Raw genomic sequence first — 21088 nt, forward strand, 5'->3', positions numbered from 1 at the left:
TCGCCACCTCAAGTCGAAGCGCCGAGCGACCTCCAAACATCCTGACAACCATAAGGCTAAATAGATTAAATCTGTTGAAATCACTACTTATTCCAAAAGCTTAAGTTTTTAGGACAAGTTGTGATTTCAACATGGTATCAGAGCAAAAGTACTAAGTTCGAACCATGTCTCCGTACTATTTAACTCCATTATTAAAAATTTCACTTGGACTCACCCATTAAAAAAAAGTCCGACCCATATGTATCAGGACAAATGGTGATTTCAATAAAATCTTTGGCAACCACTTTCCACTAAGGTAATCATGAATAGCCATTATTGATTGTTTGGTTGATTTATTAGAATAATTGTGAAAAAGTGAAAAAGCAGAGAGAGAGAGAGAGAGAGAGAGAGAGAGGCAGCATAATTGTGCACATCGGCTATGATGTGATTGCCTTGCAAGAATCAGAGTAGGAGGGTCCATCATTGGGTTAATGAAGTTGATGTGCTCGGCCTCATTACAAGCACAAAAGAATTTTGGAAACCAGAAAATACTGCTGTCTCCAGGATGCACTAAAACAAAAGGAAATATGCATCAGCAGAAAAATCTCAAAGGGACGGCCGTTTACTCCCTTGACCGGACCCTGCAAATCGGAATCAAGTCATGCATGGCCTCTGCTGATTACTGTAAAAAGAGCCTCAAAACTCTGAAGCAGCAGCTTCAAAAGGATGGTACATTCTCTATAGCCAACAAAAAGGAGGATTTTAGGAGTGATATTAGTATCAGTAAACAAATCGTGAAAATGAACAGAATAAATATTTTGTAAGAGTATTTTAGTACCCATATTGTTGCTGTGCAGAGCTTGTATTTAAGGCTGTTAACGTGTTTCAATTATTCACCGTCATCCTGGGTTTGCAGGTTCATAGGTTCAGGAATATCTTCTGTTGGTGTATGCACTGCGTCATGATCTAGCTGCAACATCAGAGTTGATAAACAAGTTGAAAACGAATAAAACCTCTTCAGCATCTTCATTTGCTGAAGCTACATTGTCTCTACACGATTGGTTGATGCTGTACAAAGAGGAAGATTTATATACCTGGCTTCATGCATGAGGTTGTGGAACCTAACTCATAACATTCCATGCTCATTATAGTTCAAGAATCTTGTCCTTATCTCCTCCCATCAACTATACTTTCAATCCGCGTTTCAGTCTCCCTGGGGTATTATGTTGGCAGATACCCTAAAAATACATTATTATCTCCTTGAACTCCCTTGTAATAAATACAATCTTTTATTTTAATAGATTTGAGTGGTCATTACCACCCTTATATCAAATAAATAAATAAATAATAAACAAATTGAAAATTTGAGAGAAATAAACAAGCCAAATCTTCGCAAAAAAACTACAAAAGTTGTACAATAATAAACAAGTTTATCTTTGCTCCGATACAATAGTAGGATAATGGTTAGGCTACATATGATCGTTCATTGCCTTACTATTCTTCACAACCAGGAAAGACTGGACTGTCAAGTTTAGCATGAGATCAGTCTTGACATCCATGATCAGCCATATCCTACAACTGATATTTGGATATCTAAAAATCCTTCAAATACATTAGGATTCCAAAGAGGATATCTATTCTTTAACTTGGTTTGGTTAGGTCACCTTTTCACTGATATACCAGGTAATCAGACAAGAGTTACAAGATTAAATCGAATGCTTATACTTCAGGTCGAACTCAGATCAATCCCAATCTTATCTCAACCTGGTCCATGAACAAGTATAATGATGAGAAAGCAGGACTAAGGTGCAAGAGGAATAAGAAATTCAGAAAATGACTTAGATATTAACTTAACAATTTCGTTTTGAATGTTACCTACAGCCATTAATAAGTGGCTTGAATTTTATAATAAATGTCACCTATTTGAACTGTTGTTGATGCTCTGACCTAAACCTGCTCTGATATCAAAATTTTCTAACCCATGCTTGGGACAAATCAAGTTGATAAAAATTCAGTTGGTGGGTTAAAACAAACATGGTCAATCTTCGTCTAGCAAATACACAGAAATAATTTCAACATCAAGCAGTGCCTTGGGCCAATCAATATAGGCAGAAGTCACAAAAGAAACTCGAGACTCCAATACATCAAGATTGCAGCTCCTAACTGCATGGTAAGAGAGGAGGTGGCAGTGGGGCATATCCAAGCAATGATAGAGAAAGTGAAGAGGAGAAGGTGAGGAAACAGGAGGTGAAGATCACCAATAGGGAGAGCATGGGTTAGGTAATGGTCAGGGATTTAAATTTTAAGAATATGAAGATATCCATTGTGCGATACTATATTATGTCATATCATAGCATTTTACATCGTATCAAGTCATATCATATTAGTCACTCAAGCTTCATTGGGGGTTGGTTGAGGCCAAGGGAAGCCCTCGCATGGTCAAAATCCATCTCAAGTTTAAGAGGATGAGCCTAACACAATTCACTGGACAACTTTGTTCAGTTCCACTGGCGAGCTAATCTAAGCATCCGAGCTCCTAGCAGTCAAAAGTTAAGAACGAAGGATCATAATCTTGATTTCTGCATCCTAAAGCAGCAAGCCCAGTCCAAAATAATTAGTAAAAACAATATCGATCCTTTCTTTCCAAGGCCAGAAACTAAACCACCTTCTCAGCATATTTCTACATTAAAGCAGTACTTGGTACCCTTCACACAATCTTAACATAAATGAAGCCATTTTTCTATGGGGCAGAACAATCAGCAACATTTAGCCTTTATGAACTACAATAAACAAGGCATGATAGAGGTATTTCTTCTAACATCACTATGCTGTGATTTGATAAAAATGGGTTCTCATGATGAAAGCAAAACAGATTTCTATAGCTTGCCTTCCTACATAACCTGAATTATAAAGTTGAAAGGAGAAACCATAGAAAACCTTAGAAATCTATCTTTACACGCCAGAATAATCAATAGAAGACACTACATATACATGTATCATAAAGCATGCAAAGTCTGTTTACTTGAAGCATATATAAAGAATTGCCCATAACAACCAAAACTTTACATACCAACATAAGGAGCAGCACTGCAGCAATAATGCATTGAACTTGATAAAGCTCTGCAAGACTCCAGCCTTCATGAAACATCAAGTAAGAAATCATTTGCAAGCTGCACACTTATTAGTAAATTGCAAACAACATGGAGCTCTCAAAAAAGATCAGCATGTCAAGTTAATATAAGATATGACATAATGAGAAGGCAAAAAGGGCTTTGCGTCTTTTAACCAGTACTAGAGTATAGAAATTAATCACAATAAAATTGCTCTCCATGCTTTGATCATCTTCAAAAACTTTTCCAATTGCAGATAAACATTCTTGCCAGCATTCTGTCTGAATAACCTTTTATCTGCAGATAAGAGAAGCATGATCAAACCATCATGGTAGAGTGCTATCAACAAGGTTCTTACTGCAACTACAAATAAAATTAATTTTATGAATTACTGATTGTACCAAACAAAGATGATAAAATCAGGTTCTTCCTGGAGAGTCTGACCTGAGACATTTCCACCTGACAAAAAAAGGAAGGGTAGGGGGAGTGGATCTGGAACATAGGTAATACCTTTTGCTGCCAAATGCACACTTAGACCGTGCAGTCTACAAGATTAGCAGAACTACAGAAAGGGGAGATGAATTTCACCAAGCTCACAATTGAGGCAGTGACAATACAAAAATCATTTAGTACAGTCCTGGTGGAGCAAAGTAAGCGGGTCAACACCATGTGGTACCATTGGTAGTCACAAGCAAAAGCTGTCCAATGGCTTAAAAACAAAAAGAAATGACTCATAATAGGTTGTCCAAACAGTCAATTTTGTTGCATAAGCATAAGCAATGGGAAATGACCATTCAGTACAGTGACTGTATACAATACTATATGTCACGCCCCGAACCCAGTATCCGGGTCCGGTACGCGACCAGCTGCATGAGCCCTAGAGCAGTGCCCTAAAGATCATGCAAGGCCTAAGATGAAAAAAAATCTGATAATTCCACAGTTAATCACTTAATTCAAATAGATAAATCCAACATGTCCAAATAATCAAATTGGTTCAATTACCAGATCTTCAAATGCTCATCGGCATAAAAAAAAAAAAAACTAATTAACTAATTAATAACTCTGAGACTCGCACTCCGCGCCCAACCCATCAATATCTATGCATCCTGCAACTCTGAAAAGAGAAAGAAGAAGGGGGGTGAGCTTTACAGCCCAGTAAGAACTCCTACACATCCATACCAACACAATAGTAATATGAACTTGAAAACCATGACAAATCGATGCACATTTCATGAAATCATAAACCGGCTATCAAAAGGCTCAAATAATCAATATAAGTATGTACGTCAAACATCAATGAAAGTCCAGCCACATAAGAATGATATAGCATATGATAGCTCATAAATCTTTCTTACTGCTTTCAATGCCTTTTATTTTCATTCTATATTAACTCGATCTGAATCAATTATCTTTCCGACTTTGGGCTACATTCCGATCACGTTTTCGGCCCGTGATGGGGCAATCGATGGTATCACATTTCCAGCCTGTAACGGGGCAATCAATAATAACGAGATAAGCCCAAAGTCCATGTTAATCAATTCACAAACACACATCAATCCCTTTTTTCACTTTATTTCCGACCTAGACTAACCACGGTCACATTTTCGGCCCGTGACAGGGGCAATCAACATAACATGGTTAGTCTATACCACCATATCCATAAATCCAATTATGTAGGTATAGGTTATACGCATACATGCATCCATCATAATACCAATCACAAGCCAATACGATCAAAATACAATTTAATATAAAATTATTTTTGCTTTGTCTGGATCATAGCATATCATACATATATGGAAAGGGAAAAGGGAAGAGAAGACCCAAATAAACTCCCTTTCTCTCTCTCTCTTCTTCATTCTTTCCGACAGAAAGGGGGAAGATGCTTGGCAGCAAGCGGCCTACGGCCTGCGATGCCCCATGGTCGTCGGCCCGTGGCGGTGCCGGCGGTGCGTCATGCTCGACGACGGCCGGCTGAACGAAAGAAGGGACCAAGCCACCGAGAGCAGGATCGGTTCTCCTCAATCCGACAGCTTACTGGCCATATTCCCAAAGAAGTAATGGCCCAAAGATGAAGGAGAAGGAGGAGAGGGTGCTCACCTTGCCTCCGGCGAGTTCCCTCGGCTAGATCGGTGGCGAATACTCCGATCTCCTCTCACAGATTGCTTGCCGGTCAATCCTCCTATGGAAGGGCTCTTGGTTGATGCCCTAGGGAGGAGGGGAAAGGGAGTCTTTATAGGCAAGAATAAGGCTCAATTTAGGTAAGATTTGAGCCTCGTTTTCCTTTGGTTTTTTTTTTCGATGGATTCGGGAGGATGAAGATGGGTTTGAAACAGGGGAGGGAGAAGACCTGATTGGGAGTCTCCCTCCCCCTTCTCATGGTCGGATTGATACCCCAAGCCCAATAAAATGTGGGCCTTTATATTCTCCCCCCCTAAAAAAAATTTCGTCCTCGAAATTAGCATACCTGAGGTTTCAAATAGTTGTGGATGCTTGACCTTCATCTCTTCTTCGAGCTTCCAAGCAGCCTCTCTTTCGAATGATTGTTCCATTGTACTTTCACAAAAGGAATGGTTCGATGCCGTAGTACCTGATCTTTTCGGTCCATGATTCGTGTTGGAAACTCCTCATAGGTCAAATCCTCAGGAAGATGTAATGGCTCATTTGCTATCACGTGACTTGGGTCTGGGACATATTTTTTTTCAACATTGACACATGAAAAATATTGTGCACACTGGATAAAGCCGGTAGTAAAGCCAGTCGATATGCCACCTCTCCAACCTTGTCCAAAATCTCAAAAAAAAACCAACATACCTAGGGCTCAATTTACCACGAATCCCAAATCTCATCACTCCCTTAGTGGGTGACACTCTCAAGAAAACATGATCCCCAATTTAAAATTTCAGTTTTCTCCTTCTATTATCAGCATAACTCTTTTGACGACTCTGAGCTGTACGAAGTCGTTCTCTGATCACTTGCACCTTATCTATGGTTTATTGCACTATCTTTAGGTCTAATAATTTTCTCTCGCCCACATCATCCCAACAAATAGGAGATCCATGTTAAAACATTCCAAGTCTAAGACCAACCAAGGAATCATCAACCGTTAACGCTAAATTTAAGATACCCAAGATTCTTCCAAAAGTTGTCAACAATAGAAGAACCCACTGGTGAAAATTACATAGCTACCTCTAGATCATCCATAGAATCAACAACATTCTCCTCTACTGGAAATTAACTCAAGTGTTCCATCATAATACCTTTTAAATTAAATATTAATGTCTTTAACCAGTTTCAAAATAACTCAAACCACCACACTTTCACTACGCACTCTGATTTAATTCATTAAATGCTCTAAAGCCTCTAAATGATTTATGACTGAAATATCACTTTGTACTAGGAGTAAGAAAATCTAAATTTTAAAACTTTAATTGAGCAGAACCTCCAGATCTCTCTATCCTCAATTTATGTAGAGTATACTTACCATAACTAAGTCTAAAGCTATTATTCAAGTTTAAGGTCACTGCATGATCTCCACAACTTATAATCCAAAATATTTAGGTTTAATTAACTTTGGATTTTCTTAACAATTCGATTAGACAATCTAGATTGATCTTCCTTCCAACAGGATTTACTCCAAATTCAATGGGTTAAAAGTTACTGAGCCAATATCACTATGATTAGAAATTAACTCTATCAACCTTCAAATCTTTCTTTACCAAGATTCTTAATATGTATGATCAATGCTATATATGATAACTCACATAAGCATCTCAAAATCTAAATCTCTACTCAATGACAAAGATTCTTGGTTAGATCATAAATCTAGACTTTAGTTTAAATTACACATCCAATATTCTCTAACAATTATAAGAAAAATCCAATAAACTGATCCAAATATGAGAATTTAATTTACTACAATTTCCACCAATTTGCATACTCTATGGCCTTAAGAATTTAATCCACCGATAGGAATACATCTATTGCAATATCTAAGCATGCCAATACCAAATATAATCCATATGCAGATTTAACCTCGAAAAACAATCTACTCTAATATTATGAAAAATCTTTCTTAGCTCACTCCAATACTATGACAGATCCATGCACAAAGTATACTTCAAAAATTAGCAGCAAAACCAAAAATACTATTACATCTACACCCATATCAAGTTTAAACTTCCAAATCATTGACGCAATATCTAAATATGATATAACTGATATGCCATGGTTAACCTTCATACACTTACGTTAGGTCTAACCTCTCGTATCATGATCAGAGACAATTTATCCAATCTTTCCGTACTCATCGAATATCAAACCCAATACTTATATTTTATCACAATGCCGAGTGATCTTACATCTAAGCATTAAATTTAATTCTGCTACTTTATGTCAAGTTCAGAATGATCATAACCTCAAGATCTGACACAATTCTATCGCAATCCCTGGTGATCCTAAACTTATGCTTTGGTTCTAATTTTGTCACTATCCCCAATGATCTTAAACCTCAAATTGTAATGCCACTAAGGCCAGAGTCTCTAGTTGTCTTAAACCTTAGATTATAATATCATTCCTGTTACAATGTCAAGTGATTATAAACCATGGCTCTAATAGTTTTTCTATCATAATTGCCCACTCACCTTAACCTAAACCCTAGGATACCTTAACTTGAAGCTCTGATACCATTCTATCACGCCCCGAACCCAGCACCCGGGTCCGGTACGCGACCGGCCGCATGAGCCCTAGAGCAGTGCCCTAAAGATCATGCAAAGCCTAAGATGAAAAAAAATCTGATAATTCCACAGTTAATCACTTAATTCAAATAGATAAATCCAACATGTCCAGATAATCAAATTGGTTCAATTACCAGATCTTCAAATGCTCATCGGCATCAAAAAATATAAACTAACTAACTAATTAATAACTCTGATAATCGCACTCCGCGCCCAACCCATCAATATCTATGCATCCTGCAACTCTGAAAAGAGAAAGAAGGGGGTGAGCTTTATAGCCCAGTAAGAACTCCTACACATCCATACCAATACAATAGTAATATGAACTTGAAAACCACGACAAATCGATGCACATTTCATAAAATCATAAACCGGCTATCAAAAAGCTTAAATAATCAATATAAGTATGTACGTCAAACATCAATGAAAGTCCAGCCACACAAGAATGATATAGCATACGATAACTCATAAATCTTTCTTACTATTTTCAATACCTTTTTTTTCTATTCTATATTAACTTGGTCTGGATCAATTATCTTTCCGACTTTGGGCTACATCCCGGTCACGTTTCTGGCCCATGATGGGGCAACCGATAGTATCACATTTCCAGCCTGTGACGAAGTAATCGATAGTATCACATTTCCAGCCTGTGACGGAGCAATCGATAGTATCATATTTTCAGCTTGTGACGGGGCAATCGATAGTGTCACATTTCCAGCCTATGACGGGGCAATCGATAATATCACATTTCCAGCCTATGATGGGGCAATCAATAATAACGAGATAAGCCCAAAGTCCATGTTCATTTAATCAATTCACAAACACACACCAATCCCTTTTTCCACTTTATTTCCGACCTAGACTAACCACGGTCACGTTTCCGGCCCGTGACAGGGCAATCAACATAACATGGTTAGTCTATACCACCACATCCATAAATCCAATTATGTAGGTATAGGTTATACGCATATATGCATCCATCATAATACCAATCATAAGCCAATACAATCAAAATACAATTTAATATAAAACTATTTTTGCTTTGTCTGGATCATAGCATATCATACATATATGGTACAAAAGTATTTATATCATGCAGGTTGGCGTACAAGAATTCTTACACTTTGTTGAAAAACTCAGACAAACTAATCACCCGCCCTCATGGCGATCAATGAATTGGGATGCTCAGAACCCCGCTCAGCGTCCTCTCGTCCAACAAATTGTTTCCCTACAGAATCAACTCATCATTAAAACTTATCCAAGATATATGACAATCCAGAATCCTCAAAACAATAATCTCTCCGGATCCAAGGTTAGGGAGAGAACCCCCAACTAGAGAGAAAAGAAAAAAACATATAATAAGAGAAAAGGGAAAGGGAAGAGAAGACCCAAATAAACTCCCTTTCTCTCTCTCTCTTCTTCATTCTTTCCGACGGAAAGGGGGAAGATGCTCGGCAGCAAGCGGCCCACGGTCGGCGATGCCCCATGGTCGTCGGCCCGTGGCAGTGCCGGCGGTGCGCCATGCTCGGCAACGGCCGGCTGAACGAAAGAAGGGACCAAGCCACCGAGAGCAGGATTGGTTCTCCTCAATCCGGTAGCTTACCGGCCATATTCCCAAAGAAGTAATGGCTCAAAGATGAAGGAGAAGGAGGAGAGGGTGCTCACCTTGCCTCCGGCAAGTTCCTCCGGCTAGATCGGCGGCGAATACTCCGATCTCCTCTCATAGATTGCTTGGCGGTCAATCCTCCTATGGAAGGGTTCTTGGTTGATGCCCTAGGGAGGAGGGGAAAGGGAGTCTTTATAGGCAAGAATAAGGCTCAATTTAGGTAAGATTTGAGCCCCGTTTTCCTCTGTTTTTTTTTTCGGTGGATTCGGAAGGATGAAGATGGGTTTGGAACAGGGGAGGGAGAAGACCTGATCGGGAGTCTCCCTCCCCCTTCTCATGGGTTGGATTGATACCCCAAGCCCAATAAAATGTGGGCCTTTACACTATAATGAGTGTGAATTGAAGCCTTTAATTTCCACGTCTGTATGATGGACCCACAATTAATGATCCAACACTAATTTTACGTTAGTCTAGATGGAGAAGTCACCTGAAGCAGGCTGATAATGATCCAAGAAACTATAATAGGACTGGAATCACCCAACAGCTTAAGGTATCACTCTTATCATTTCTATAGAGGTACACTCTAGTATACCTTAGAAGAATCTACTTGCCGCAAAATAAAATGCAGAGTCCAAAGGACAAACCATAGTACAACAGGTAGAAAGTCCAAATTTGTATTCGACACAGAAAAATTCATAGCACAAAATAAAAATATAACAGTTTGAAAGGGATGTGTGCATTGTGAATCCAATAGATTGTAACTTTAAATATCTTCCGAAGCTGGCAGAGCATGAACTAATCAAGGTTGTGGAATAAAGTGTCGAACTATGCCAGAGTCCCTAATTTTCTTTCTTTCTTTTTTTGGTTAACAAAATCCCTAACCTTCTTAATGAACTAGCATTCTAACTATAAGAATAAATCCTAATTAAACCAAGATTTCGAAACACAAATCCTTTACAAGAATCCGAGGACTCTGTCCAAAAGCTTTTTAAAAATCAAAAAAAAAAAAATTCTTTGAACAGACTGGATTTCAAACAGTCGAGAGAGAATCTCATCTTTTCAGCGAAATAAAATTCGATCTTTAAAGACATGAACACCGCATGCAGACACATGATCCACCGCAACAGAGATTCCTCAGAAGAATCCAAGAACTGGAACCCTAAGAGAGAGAAAAGAAAGACCCTGATCTTTTCAACAAACCAGAATTCAAACAATAAAAGTAAAATCGTAAATGAGAAAGCGAAACAAAAAGCCGTCGGAAGAATCCGAGAACTATATCCAAAAGTCTAACATGAAAAGAAACATTAGACAGAAGAAGAAGCCCGAATCTTTTCAATGAAGATCGCACATGCGACACCGATTGAATCCCACGCCCCTCTAACAAAGATTGCAATTTCTAGGGTTCTTGATCGATTTCTAGTGTTCTTGGTTTCCTTTCCTTTTCTTTCTTGTCTGTCGATCCGGTGATGGATACCAATGGAGAAGAGATGAAAGGGAAAGAAGGAGTCAAAGATCTTTGAAAGAAAAGCGAGAGAGATGAAGAGAAGAAAGAGAGATTACCAGATGGGAAGGACGTCGCCTTAGTTGCCCTGGTGCTCTCCATCTCTCCGTCTCCTCTCTCGCTTTCTTGCACCTTTATAGCGAAGGTTCCGCTCCTGAGATCTTGGGACGACATATATCGGTTAAGCAGAGGCCTCGATTTCGTCGCCGCAAGTTATTATTATGCGGACGTTTTATAGACGGTATAGACCGCCACGTGTAACGAAAATATTTATGCGCAAAAGGCCTGGATTGGTTCGTCAAGATTCGTACCATGAACCATGATGTCCCTACCTCCTCTCTCCCTTCCTAGTGTAGTTATGAACTTGAAAGAATCCCCACTTGCTAATAGTTTCATGGTATAATTAACGCCCACCTTACATCTTATAGACATCCCAGTATTGCAATTTAGATGACACGCCAACGAAAATGACTCAATGGGAAACATCATTAAAGTTCTAAAAAACTTAAAATTCATATATGCATGAGATCTAGCAACACTCTGTAAGTAACAAGCATATAGTGACACAATAGATGAATGATAATTTTGTATTTCATGTTGGACATATTACTTCATGTTTGGATGATGTTCGTATGTATTAAAATATCCATTACTTCAAACATATTTTAGATTCAAACAGCATTTGCAACTATTATGTTTAATCCATGAGATTATCCAAATCTTGGCGATGATACGCAAGAAATTGTTTACAATAAGCAAGAAACTTGCTAGCATGTGAAACTTTTGCGCTGCTCATCATCACTTAACCAGCAATTGTTAGACAATGATGTGGCCTAAATCTAATCCGCCCATTACGGCTCGGCACGTGACGAGCATTTTGAAAAGATTTGAATCTGAAAAAATGTAACTTTTTCGTAGGGTCCAAACCAGAAAGGAGATTATAGCATCTTTGAATCAAAGTAAGGAAAGAAGTCACGACAGTCCCTTGATTTTCGCCTCCAAATCATAATAGATATATGCTCCCTCCTCTATATAAATAAGGCCAAGGGACTCCAAAAGAGGGAGAGAAAGCAACGGTTAGAGGTTCCCGAGAACAAACGGCGAGAAGCTCCAAAAAAGAAGCTCTCAAGACTCATGATAACAAGACGAGCTCTCATGGAGAGAAGCTCCCGTGGAGAGGCCTTCGAGCTCTCATGGCTACCTCTGTGCCTAACTCCTCTTCCATAACCATCCCCGCATGCTATCTCCTCTACATATGGGATATGCGTCCTTAGAGACTAGGGTAAGCATCCTTAGAGGCCGCCCTTCTATATCAACCGAGATCCAAGCACCGTGCGTATGACACCCGCATCCTTGGAGATTAGGATGCGAGTTTCTAGAGGCCATGCTCTTTTGTGCCACTGGAGACATGAGCGTCATGATGTAGGATGCGCGTTCGCCGACCGAAGCCATGTCGAACTCCTAGTCTGCGCATCTTTAGAGACTAGGATGCGAGTCCCTAGAGACCGGAATGCGTGACCACCGATCAGAGCCAAGCCGAGCTCCCAATCCATACTCCCAGACTGAGCTATTAGTCTGTGCTCCCAAGCTAAGCTCCCAGTTCATGTATCCTCAAAGACCAGGATGCGAGTCCATGAAGGCCAGGTTGCGCGTCTCCCGACCAGAGCTATATCAAGCTCCTAGTTCATGCTCCTAGTCTGCACATCCTCGAAAACCAGCATGAAGTCCCTAGAGACTAGAACGCCGGACTTCCGACTAGAGCCCTGTCGAGCTCCCAATCCATGCATCTTCGAAGACCAAGACATGAGTTTTTGGAGACTAGGACATGAGTTTCTAGAGACCGGGATGCGTGGCTGCCGACCAGAGCCAAACTAAGCTCCTAGTCTGCATATCCTTGGAGACCAAGATGCAAGTCCTTTGAGACTGAGACATGCATTTGCCGACCAGAGCCACGCCGAGCTCCCAATCCGCACTCCCAATCTATGCATCCTTGGAAAACTAGCACGCAAATCCCCGGAGATTGGGATAGCGACTACTGACTAGAACCATGCCGAGCTCGCAGTCCATGCTCCTAGTCTTTGTGTCCTTAAAGACTAGGATGCAAGTCCCTGGAACCGGAACACATGACCACCGACCAAAGCCATGTCGAGCTCCTAGTCTGCGCATCCTTGGAGACCAGGATGCGAGTTTATGGAGATCTGGATGCGACCGTCGACCAGAGCCAAGCCGAGCTCCCAGGCCAAGTTTCCAGTTCGTGCTCCCAGTCTGCGCATCCTCAAAGACCAGGACGCGAGTCCCTGAAGACTGAGACATGCGTCCGCCTGCCAGAGCCTTGCAGAGCTCCCAATATGTGCTCCCAAGTAGGGGTGGCAATCGGGTCAGGTCAGGCATAAACAGGTCGGGTCAAATACAGGTCGGGATAGAAAACTATAAATCTGAACCCGACCTGTTTATTAAACGGATCAGGAATTACAAACCTGAACCTGACCTGTTTATTAAACAGGTAACCTGACCCGACCCGTTTAACCTGTTTAATAAACAGGTAACCTGTTTACCCAACCCGACCCGACCTATTTAACCTGTTTGCCCAACCTGACCCGTTTAACCTATTTAGACCTGTTTAATCTGTCCAACCCAACCTGTTTAACCTGCCCAACTCGACATGTTTAGACCTGTTTAGACCCGTTTAACCCGTTTAACCCGTTTAATCCGTTTAACCTGTTTAGACCTGTTTAACCTGCCCAACAGTTAAACGGGTTAAACGGTTTAAACGGGTCAGATATCTAAAACCCGTATCCGACCCAATTAATAAACAGGTTAAACGGGTCGACCTGTTTACGACCCGAACCTATTTAGGCCAAACCCAAACCTATTTATGGCGGGTCAAACACGGGTCGGATTGGCGGGTCGGGTCATATTTTGCCACCCCTACTCCCAAGTCGCGCATCCTTAGAAACCACCATGCAAGTCCTTGGAGACCGGGATGCGCGACTGCTGACCATATCCATGCTAAGCTCCCAATACGTGCTCCTAGTCTGCACATCTTTGGAAATTAGGATGCGAGTTCCTGGAGACCAGAATATGTGATGCCGACTAGAGCCATGATGAGCTCCCGATCCACGTATCTTTGGAGATTAGGATGCGATTCCTTGAAGACTGGGACAAGCGACCATTGATCAGAACCATGCTAAACTCCTAGGTCAAGCTCCCAGTTCACCCGTCCTTAGAGACTAAGATGCAAGTCTCTAAATACTAGGACGTACAACTGGCGACTAGAGCCATGCCGAGCTCCTAGTTCGTGCATCTTTGGAGACCAGAACACGAGTCTCTAGAGATCCGGACGTGCAATCTCTGACCAAAGCCATGCTGAGCTCCTAGGCAAACCTCCTAGTCTGTGCTCGCAGTCTGTGCATCCACGTAGACTAGAACGTGAGTCCTTGGAGACCGAAATACGTGTCCGCCGACCAGAGCCATGCCGAGCACTCTAGGCCAAGCTCCTATACCGAGCACTCTAAGTCGAGTACTCCAAATCAGACACTCAAGGCCTAACGATCTAGGAAAATCATCCTACTCTGGTGTTTTTTATTTTCTTGCCATTTCATGCTGTTAATCCAAAGCCTGTTTGACTTAAGCATCAGAGGAGGCCCGGCCGGAGCCATCCTGATGGACCTTTCGCTTCTCTCTGTGTGCAAAACTGCGACTCTCTAAGGTAGTTGGCGCTCCGTTGTTTGCCATCGTGGATCGAGCAGGTTGTTCTGCACCCCGCACACCTCCAGATCATCAAAATATAATCGGGCATGATTTAGGCATCAACAGGCACATACACGAACCTGATCAAAGAGCATAAAAGATTGAATCCCGTTTTCTTTTATTTGTTTTTTAAAATAAAACTCCCGTTTTCCCTATTACTGGGCCCACCAATCCATCAAACAAACCAGTCCCACATCATAAGTTTTAAGATTTAGAAACATCAACCATAGTCGACTCGCAGATCTCCACCGTCGAATACACATCCCCCGATCAAACGGACGAGATGTTGTCTCTGAAGCTGGTGGACCGGGATTAACTTTCACGCGCCTCCTCTCCCAGGCTCTTTTGGATTCGGCAAAACTTGGGCCGACGGACATGAGAAGAATACGCCGCCCCCCTTCTTTGCCCATCCTTCGTCTTCTTCTCACGGCATCATTCGTCCTCCCCCCTCTTCTTCTCGATTCCCCGAAAAAAAACTGATCAAGAATCTAATCTCTAGGGTTTCGTTTTCGTCGATCAATCAATCTTGGAATCGAACGGCATCGATGGCGAAGAAGAGCAAGTCGGAGGCGACGCGGCTGGACGAGGTGGATCGGAGCGTGTACTCGACCTTCTGCGGCGCGGCGAACTCGCTGTCTCAGATCTACACGCAGGCGATGGCGCAGCAGAAGGTCGCCTTCCAGGCCGGAGAGCGCCACGCCTTGGTTTGTCTGTCCTCCCTTCTCCCTCTCACTCTTCTTGCTTTCTCTCAGCTTCTTTTGTTTGCCGATCGGCGATGAGATATGTCTGCCCCATATGCGCCTCTTTTCTTTGGCTTTCTTGTGTGGGTTTTTCGTTGATAATAATGGAATCCTTTTGTTTTTCCTTTTCCTTTAAAAGGAATTATGTTCTACTTGATGAATGGGTTTTAGTCGACGGAATAATCTATTTAGTGGGGCGTATCCTATGATTGTTGATATACTTTCAGATCCAAATCTTTTTTTCTTTTGTTTTGATTCAGTTGCTTGTTAGCTTTTATAAAAGAAAGGAAAATTTGTTGGTGTGTTGTTCGATTTTGCTTTAATCATGGGGAAATCTTCTGGTGCACGAGCTTCTCTTTGCTTAATAAATCTCAAGTGGCGATAAATTTGTCCTGCACTGTGAGGAATTTTTCCCCTCTTTAGTTACTGTGTTTATATTTGTTTCTGTCTTCTTCTTCTTTTAATGCTATCTTTCACAGATAATCCCCCCCCCCCCCCCCCCCCTTCTTTCTCCTTCATTGGTGACGGTCCCTTGGAGTATTTTTCAAATGCTGCATACCGCAATTAAAGGGGTGATAGATGAGCACTATTTCTCACTTTTTATTATGAATTATAAGCATGCTCTAACTAGAACTTGTCATTCTTCTTATCATAGACGTGGAAAATTGAAGTGAGGTTACTGGTCCTTTCTTGGATCAAAGGTTTTATCTACTCCAGTAGTGAATGTACTAGGATAATGATAACAGTAGACAACTCAGAACAATGCCTTTCTTTTTATGGATTTTTTGCCTTGAATCTATTGCAATTGAAATTTTTGTTTAGAGTGGATCCCAGGCTGTGCCAGTAAATTAATCAAGTGTGACTTTCATTTGCCTGTACTTTTCATATGTCAATTTTGATCTATATGGATTTTCTGTTTTATGAAAAATTCATAAGCAAGCTGCACTCACAAATTCAGATTAACTTCAGCCCTGATGAGCTCTTCACAAAGGTCTTGCCTTTTAGCTAGTAGTTATATAGTTTACTCCATTTTAATTTGGGGATGGTACTTTCAGTTTCAAAGCATTTTAATTTGGGGATGGTACTTTCAGTTTCAAGGTCTGTTTTGCTCTCCTGGGTTTTGTGCTCTCTTTGTGGTTGTTATATTGGTTATGCTGCATAAGCTTCTTACTGTTTCTGAATTTATGTTTTATGCAGGAAAAACTCTACCAGTGGATTCTGAGGCAGCATGAGGATGGGGCAAGGGTGACTGCAGCAGATGTCATGACTTATTTGCAGGTTTTATTAATTTCTTATTCTTTCAATTTGATATTTTTGTGGTTTTATGCTGTCTGATTTGACATATAGCTTTTAGTTTACCCTCTTCAATAATTACAGCTCAAGCTTCAAAAGTCTCTCTCTCTCTCTCTCTCTCTCTCTCTCTCTCTCTCTCTCTCTCTTCCTCTGTGTGTGTATGTTTCCCCTGCTTTAACTGGGACATATATTGTGTATTTTTTCATTGCACTTTTTTCCTTGGGTGAGCAATTAGTAGGAGCCTTTTTCAATCGGATTTAATTGTTGATTTATAAATTGTAATATAATTTCCTTGCCTATTTTGTGGGATTTTGCTTTTTGTGGGTTGGTTGTTTCTCTAACATAATTGGCCTAAGCACTCTAGGCTGACTGTCTTGTGATGTTTAATACTTCACGTTCTTTGTTTACGAAACTACAAGTTTTGTTGAAATTGGTCCTCGAATCAAGTCCCTATAAGGTATAAGGTTGTTTCTCTTGGGGGTGTTTAGGTGCCATTTAATTCTGTACAATGATTAGAAAGCTGGAGAGTTCAATCCTTGGATAGAATTGCCCTGGGTATGCTTTGGAATAGTTCAAGAAGAAGATGCATGAAAACAAGGTAACTGAAGATGCATAGCTTCTGTTCGAGAGTCCAGCTTTGATCCAACATGAGGTGGTTAATTCTGAGTATCTCGGGTGGATGGCATGTTATTTATAGCACGACAAGGCATACAAGTAGTCGTATGGGCTTGCACATATGATGCTTGATGAGTTATTCACTTTTCTTAGTTATGCTTAGCACTATAATGGAATCATGAATGTTAAACATAATACAAACCTGACACTTGTTAGTCCTTACAGTAATTGAATTTTATGATATTGGTTGCATCTTTCTAATCCATGTAAACCCATCATTTTCATTTAGATTGATTTTCATTGCAGCCATATGCTAGTTTGTGCCCACTTTGCATCTGTTTGTTGGAAGCACACAGTTGTGACACACTTAAAAGAGCAAAATGTTGGTTGCTCTTTTAGTTCCTTAAAGACTCTTGGGTTTTAGTGGTTCATGGGAGAAGTCCCTATTAATATGTTGCTCGAAACCTTGTAGATTTTTAGTTGTACATGGATGATTTTGACTGCCTTTTTGAGCTATTGTCATCAGTGTCCCTGAAACCTCAAGATATCTACCTCATGCACAATTTGTCTGATTTATTTCATGCGGTGGGAAAATGGAATAAGAAGTTGGAGCTTTTTGATGTTCAGATTCCCCATTACCTCTATCTCGTGGTGAATTAGATGGATGTAAAAGGGATGTCATTGGGTTGGGTCTAGGCAGAGCATATACAAAATTTAGAATAGGCTCAACGGAATGACATGGCTCAAAACTGTGTAAGATGAGGCCAGTGAATCTGTCTGTTGACATCCCTATGGACAACCATTTACTCTATGAGATCCAAAAATGTAATCTTGTACTACATCTATTTAAGCTGCTTGATTATTAATCTGTACCAGGAGATAGGTGTATCATCTTTAATTCCATAGCTTGTTTTATAGGACTCAGGCTTGCTTTATGGTGTGTTGATCTTTATAGCTAAAAGAACAAATGATTGTCTCTAAGTGGATGCGTAGAATCTATTGGATGTTCACTTGGTGACACTTCACTCATTTTATTAGTAGTTTTAAAATTTTAAGGGCTCCCTGGATCCATCGTTTTCCTTCAGTAAATCTGGGCTTTAGAAGTGGACATATGTCTATCATATTTTACATGTGGCACAAGCGAAAGCACAAATAAATACTATAATGAACCTAGGAAGATGCAGCATGATGGATATGGTAATTCCTTATTAGGTGTGATGAAAAAACCAGTGTGTCACCTTGAGTCCTTGTACTTGCAGTCACCTTTGGTTTGCACAAAATATCTGCAGCGATGCTAACAACCATTCAGCCAAATGCTTGTTTACTTGGTGCCAATTCTCCCATCATCCAAAAATTATCTGTTCGTTCTTCTGAATTTCTCAATCAAATGATTAGAAACAAAATCTTTGAAGGACTGTGCAAGTCAGATTCTTGTTTCTTATTGACCGTGACATGAATACTCAATGGTAGATGTGGCATCTGCCCCTCGTTGACATGTGTCGTATTGTTTTGTTAGCATCATTGTATTGTAGTTTGCTTTGTGGTGTTTTACAAGAACACTAGTTAGTGAACTAGTATAGTGAGATGGTTTGATTTCCTTTACATTTTGAATTTCCTTGGTTGCTTTAGTGTTTCTGATGACAAACAGGTTGTTTTTTCAATATTCTTAAATAGGAAAGCTTAGAACTATCGTGTTAACTGCATATTTTCTGGTATGTAGATCATATCAGACATGTCATGTAACTTGTTATGGTCTTGCAGCACGAGATTGATTGTGGAGGGGAGGATGTGTCAATGCCTCCAAGGCTGCAATTTCCTAGCCATCCTCAACCCACAATGCACTTTACGAACACAAACATCCAGGCCTCTTCTGGTGTTTCTGGACCAACAACTGTTGGACTTGCCCCACGGATTGGGCACTCTGATCAAACGAAGAACCCAGTTTTCTCAAATGCTCTCTCTGGCCCTGTTCCTCACAGCCTTCAGCCTTATCACCTAGCCCAGGGTGGAGGATTTTATCCAAATGGTGTCTTGCTAAATGGAAGTGGAACTCGGAACAATGAAGTTGTCTTTCCTAATCAAATCCGGGGCTCTAACTCCCTCAGCTCCAGCGACTTATCTATGGATATGCATTCAGATAGCCCACCTCATGAATCCTATTAATGTTTTTCAGTAAAGTTGCACCATTTCTTTGTTGTTAGTCTCAGTAACCCTATCTGCAGTTACTTCATTAAAACTCCATCCTCAAGAACTTGGTGAATCAAGAAGGTGCTATAATAGTGAGGTCTGCAGGCTGGAGTTTTTGTGGAGGCATCCAAAGTACATGTTTCTCATGAATCTCCCTCCACCCTCACAGCCAAAGCAATCTGTTAGTTCCAAGCTTACTTTTGGCCTCCTGCCGTTGGCCTAATTCCATGTTAAAAATGGCCCCATTTTGTTTTTTTCTTTTTTGTTTTTTTAGCTGCTTGTCTTTTTGAGTTGGATCATATGGATTTGGTGGACTTGGTAGATAGTATATTTGGTTTTCATGTGATGATCCTGTGAATCAAATAGGTATCTAACAAACACAGCTTGGTTGAAGCCTCATATTATGCACATGGATGCATGTTTGAAACAGGGAGACTTAAGCCTTTGGTTGATTGCTCAATCTGTTCAGCCTTGACAGCTTGCTGCAAGGAACAATCTGGCTGCATGTTATTCAACAAATGATGGTTTCAAGGGTTGATATGCATTTTTCTGGTTTAGTTTTTCCTATTGTGAACGCTGAAGATTTTAGTTGCTTCCTGTCGTTTAAGCGCTGCCCTCGTTCAATTTTACTCAACCGTGTGCTGTTTCCTATTGGGTCCTCTCTTGCTAGTCGCTTAGACTGGGGACTGTTTTTGGAAGCAGAATAACTAGTAAAGTCATTTAATGTCGTTATTCCTTCTTTTCATGACCACTTTTCAAGAAAGCCATAACGAGTGTTTTTACAAAGTTGTTACACAATTTTTTTTGCCTCTTTACTCAATCCAGGAATAAATTATTTTATCATGTAGAGGAGTAATTTTCCAGAATAAAGACCATCTGCTTATGTTTTAGTATTTATCTTTTTATTGCTAGGTTTATATGAGTCGGGTGCTACTTAGAGGCCTTTTTTTTTTGGGTGTAATTCCAAATGCTGTTATATAAAATAAATTACTAGGTGGCTCAGTTATAAAGGAGAAATTATTAGGTGGTTCAGATCCACTGTGGATTCAGGATGAAATCATTCTAGCATGTATTACTGTTACACCTAAAGAAGAGAGAGAGAGAGAGAGAGAGAGAGAGAGAGAGAGAGAGAGATTATCCGCGTAGATTTGGTCCATTTAATAATTTCTAGACAAATGGGTCTTTTTGGCCGGTGGGGGATAGAGATTCTGGCACTCTGTCGTAGTTATTGTAGAAAGGTATACCTTTCCAATTGCAATAAAGCAGACTTTTGCTTGATGAAGGAACTGAAGCAAGGCCCTGAGCCAGTACTGAAATTGGCATACTTTTTTTTGAGTTTTTAAAAATATTTAATCGATAATCATTTTTTTAATTTTTTTAATAATTTTAAATTTAATTTTTTTAAAAATTTTTTAGTATTTTTTTATATTTTTTGATGTTTCGATGATTCCGGCTTAATCTAAATGATGCATTTTATTGTTATAAAATGATACAAATCATAAAATGATTAGTAAAATGTTATATGCTACAAAAAATAATATAAAATATTTTCAAATCAAGTAGTGACATAA

General features: G+C 40.2%; 1 protein-coding gene and 1 long non-coding RNA gene across 14 annotated transcripts; one reads left to right on the plus strand and one right to left on the minus strand.

Moving 5' to 3' along the window:
• Nucleotides 1–393: 393 nt before the first annotated feature.
• LOC103709747 lies at nt 394–11096 on the minus strand. 13 transcript variants are annotated; one of them, XR_005513001.1, is made up of 7 exons: nt 10992–11096; nt 8947–9053; nt 4092–4203; nt 3050–3726; nt 1074–1217; nt 818–949; nt 394–717 (listed from the first exon to the last, which is right to left on the minus strand). It is a non-coding gene; the product is annotated as an uncharacterized LOC103709747 (long non-coding RNA). The 13 variants fall into 13 exon arrangements; XR_604504.3 differs by having other exon boundaries at nt 3050–3386; nt 3600–4203; XR_604498.3 differs by having other exon boundaries at nt 3050–3386; nt 3491–4203.
• Nucleotides 11097–15018: 3922 nt separating this feature from the next.
• LOC103709793 lies at nt 15019–19950 on the plus strand. The gene is made up of 3 exons (XM_039129230.1): nt 15019–15386; nt 16620–16700; nt 19092–19950. The coding sequence occupies exons 1-3, from the start codon at nt 15228–15230 to the stop codon at nt 19491–19493; spliced, it is 642 nt and encodes a 213-aa protein (XP_038985158.1). The 5' UTR covers nt 15019–15227; the 3' UTR covers nt 19494–19950.
• The last annotated feature ends 1138 nt before the right edge of the window (nt 19951–21088 follow it).

This window comes from Phoenix dactylifera, chromosome 8, assembly GCF_009389715.1.
Source record: "Phoenix dactylifera cultivar Barhee BC4 chromosome 8, palm_55x_up_171113_PBpolish2nd_filt_p, whole genome shotgun sequence".
Lineage (NCBI taxonomy): Eukaryota > Viridiplantae > Streptophyta > Magnoliopsida > Arecales > Arecaceae > Phoenix > Phoenix dactylifera.

What these genes read in the sequence shown, in the direction of transcription:
- LOC103709793 (XM_039129230.1), top strand. Translation starts at nt 15,228, where the DNA reads ATGGCGAAGAAGAGCAAGTCGGAGGCGACGCGGCTGGACGAGGTGGAT. An exon ending in CCGGAGAGCGCCACGCCTTG is followed by an intron (nt 15,387 to 16,619) that starts GTTTGTCTGTCC and finishes TGTTTTATGCAG; the next exon opens with GAAAAACTCTACCAGTGGAT. An exon ending in ATGTCATGACTTATTTGCAG is followed by an intron (nt 16,701 to 19,091) that starts GTTTTATTAATT and finishes ATGGTCTTGCAG; the next exon opens with CACGAGATTGATTGTGGAGG.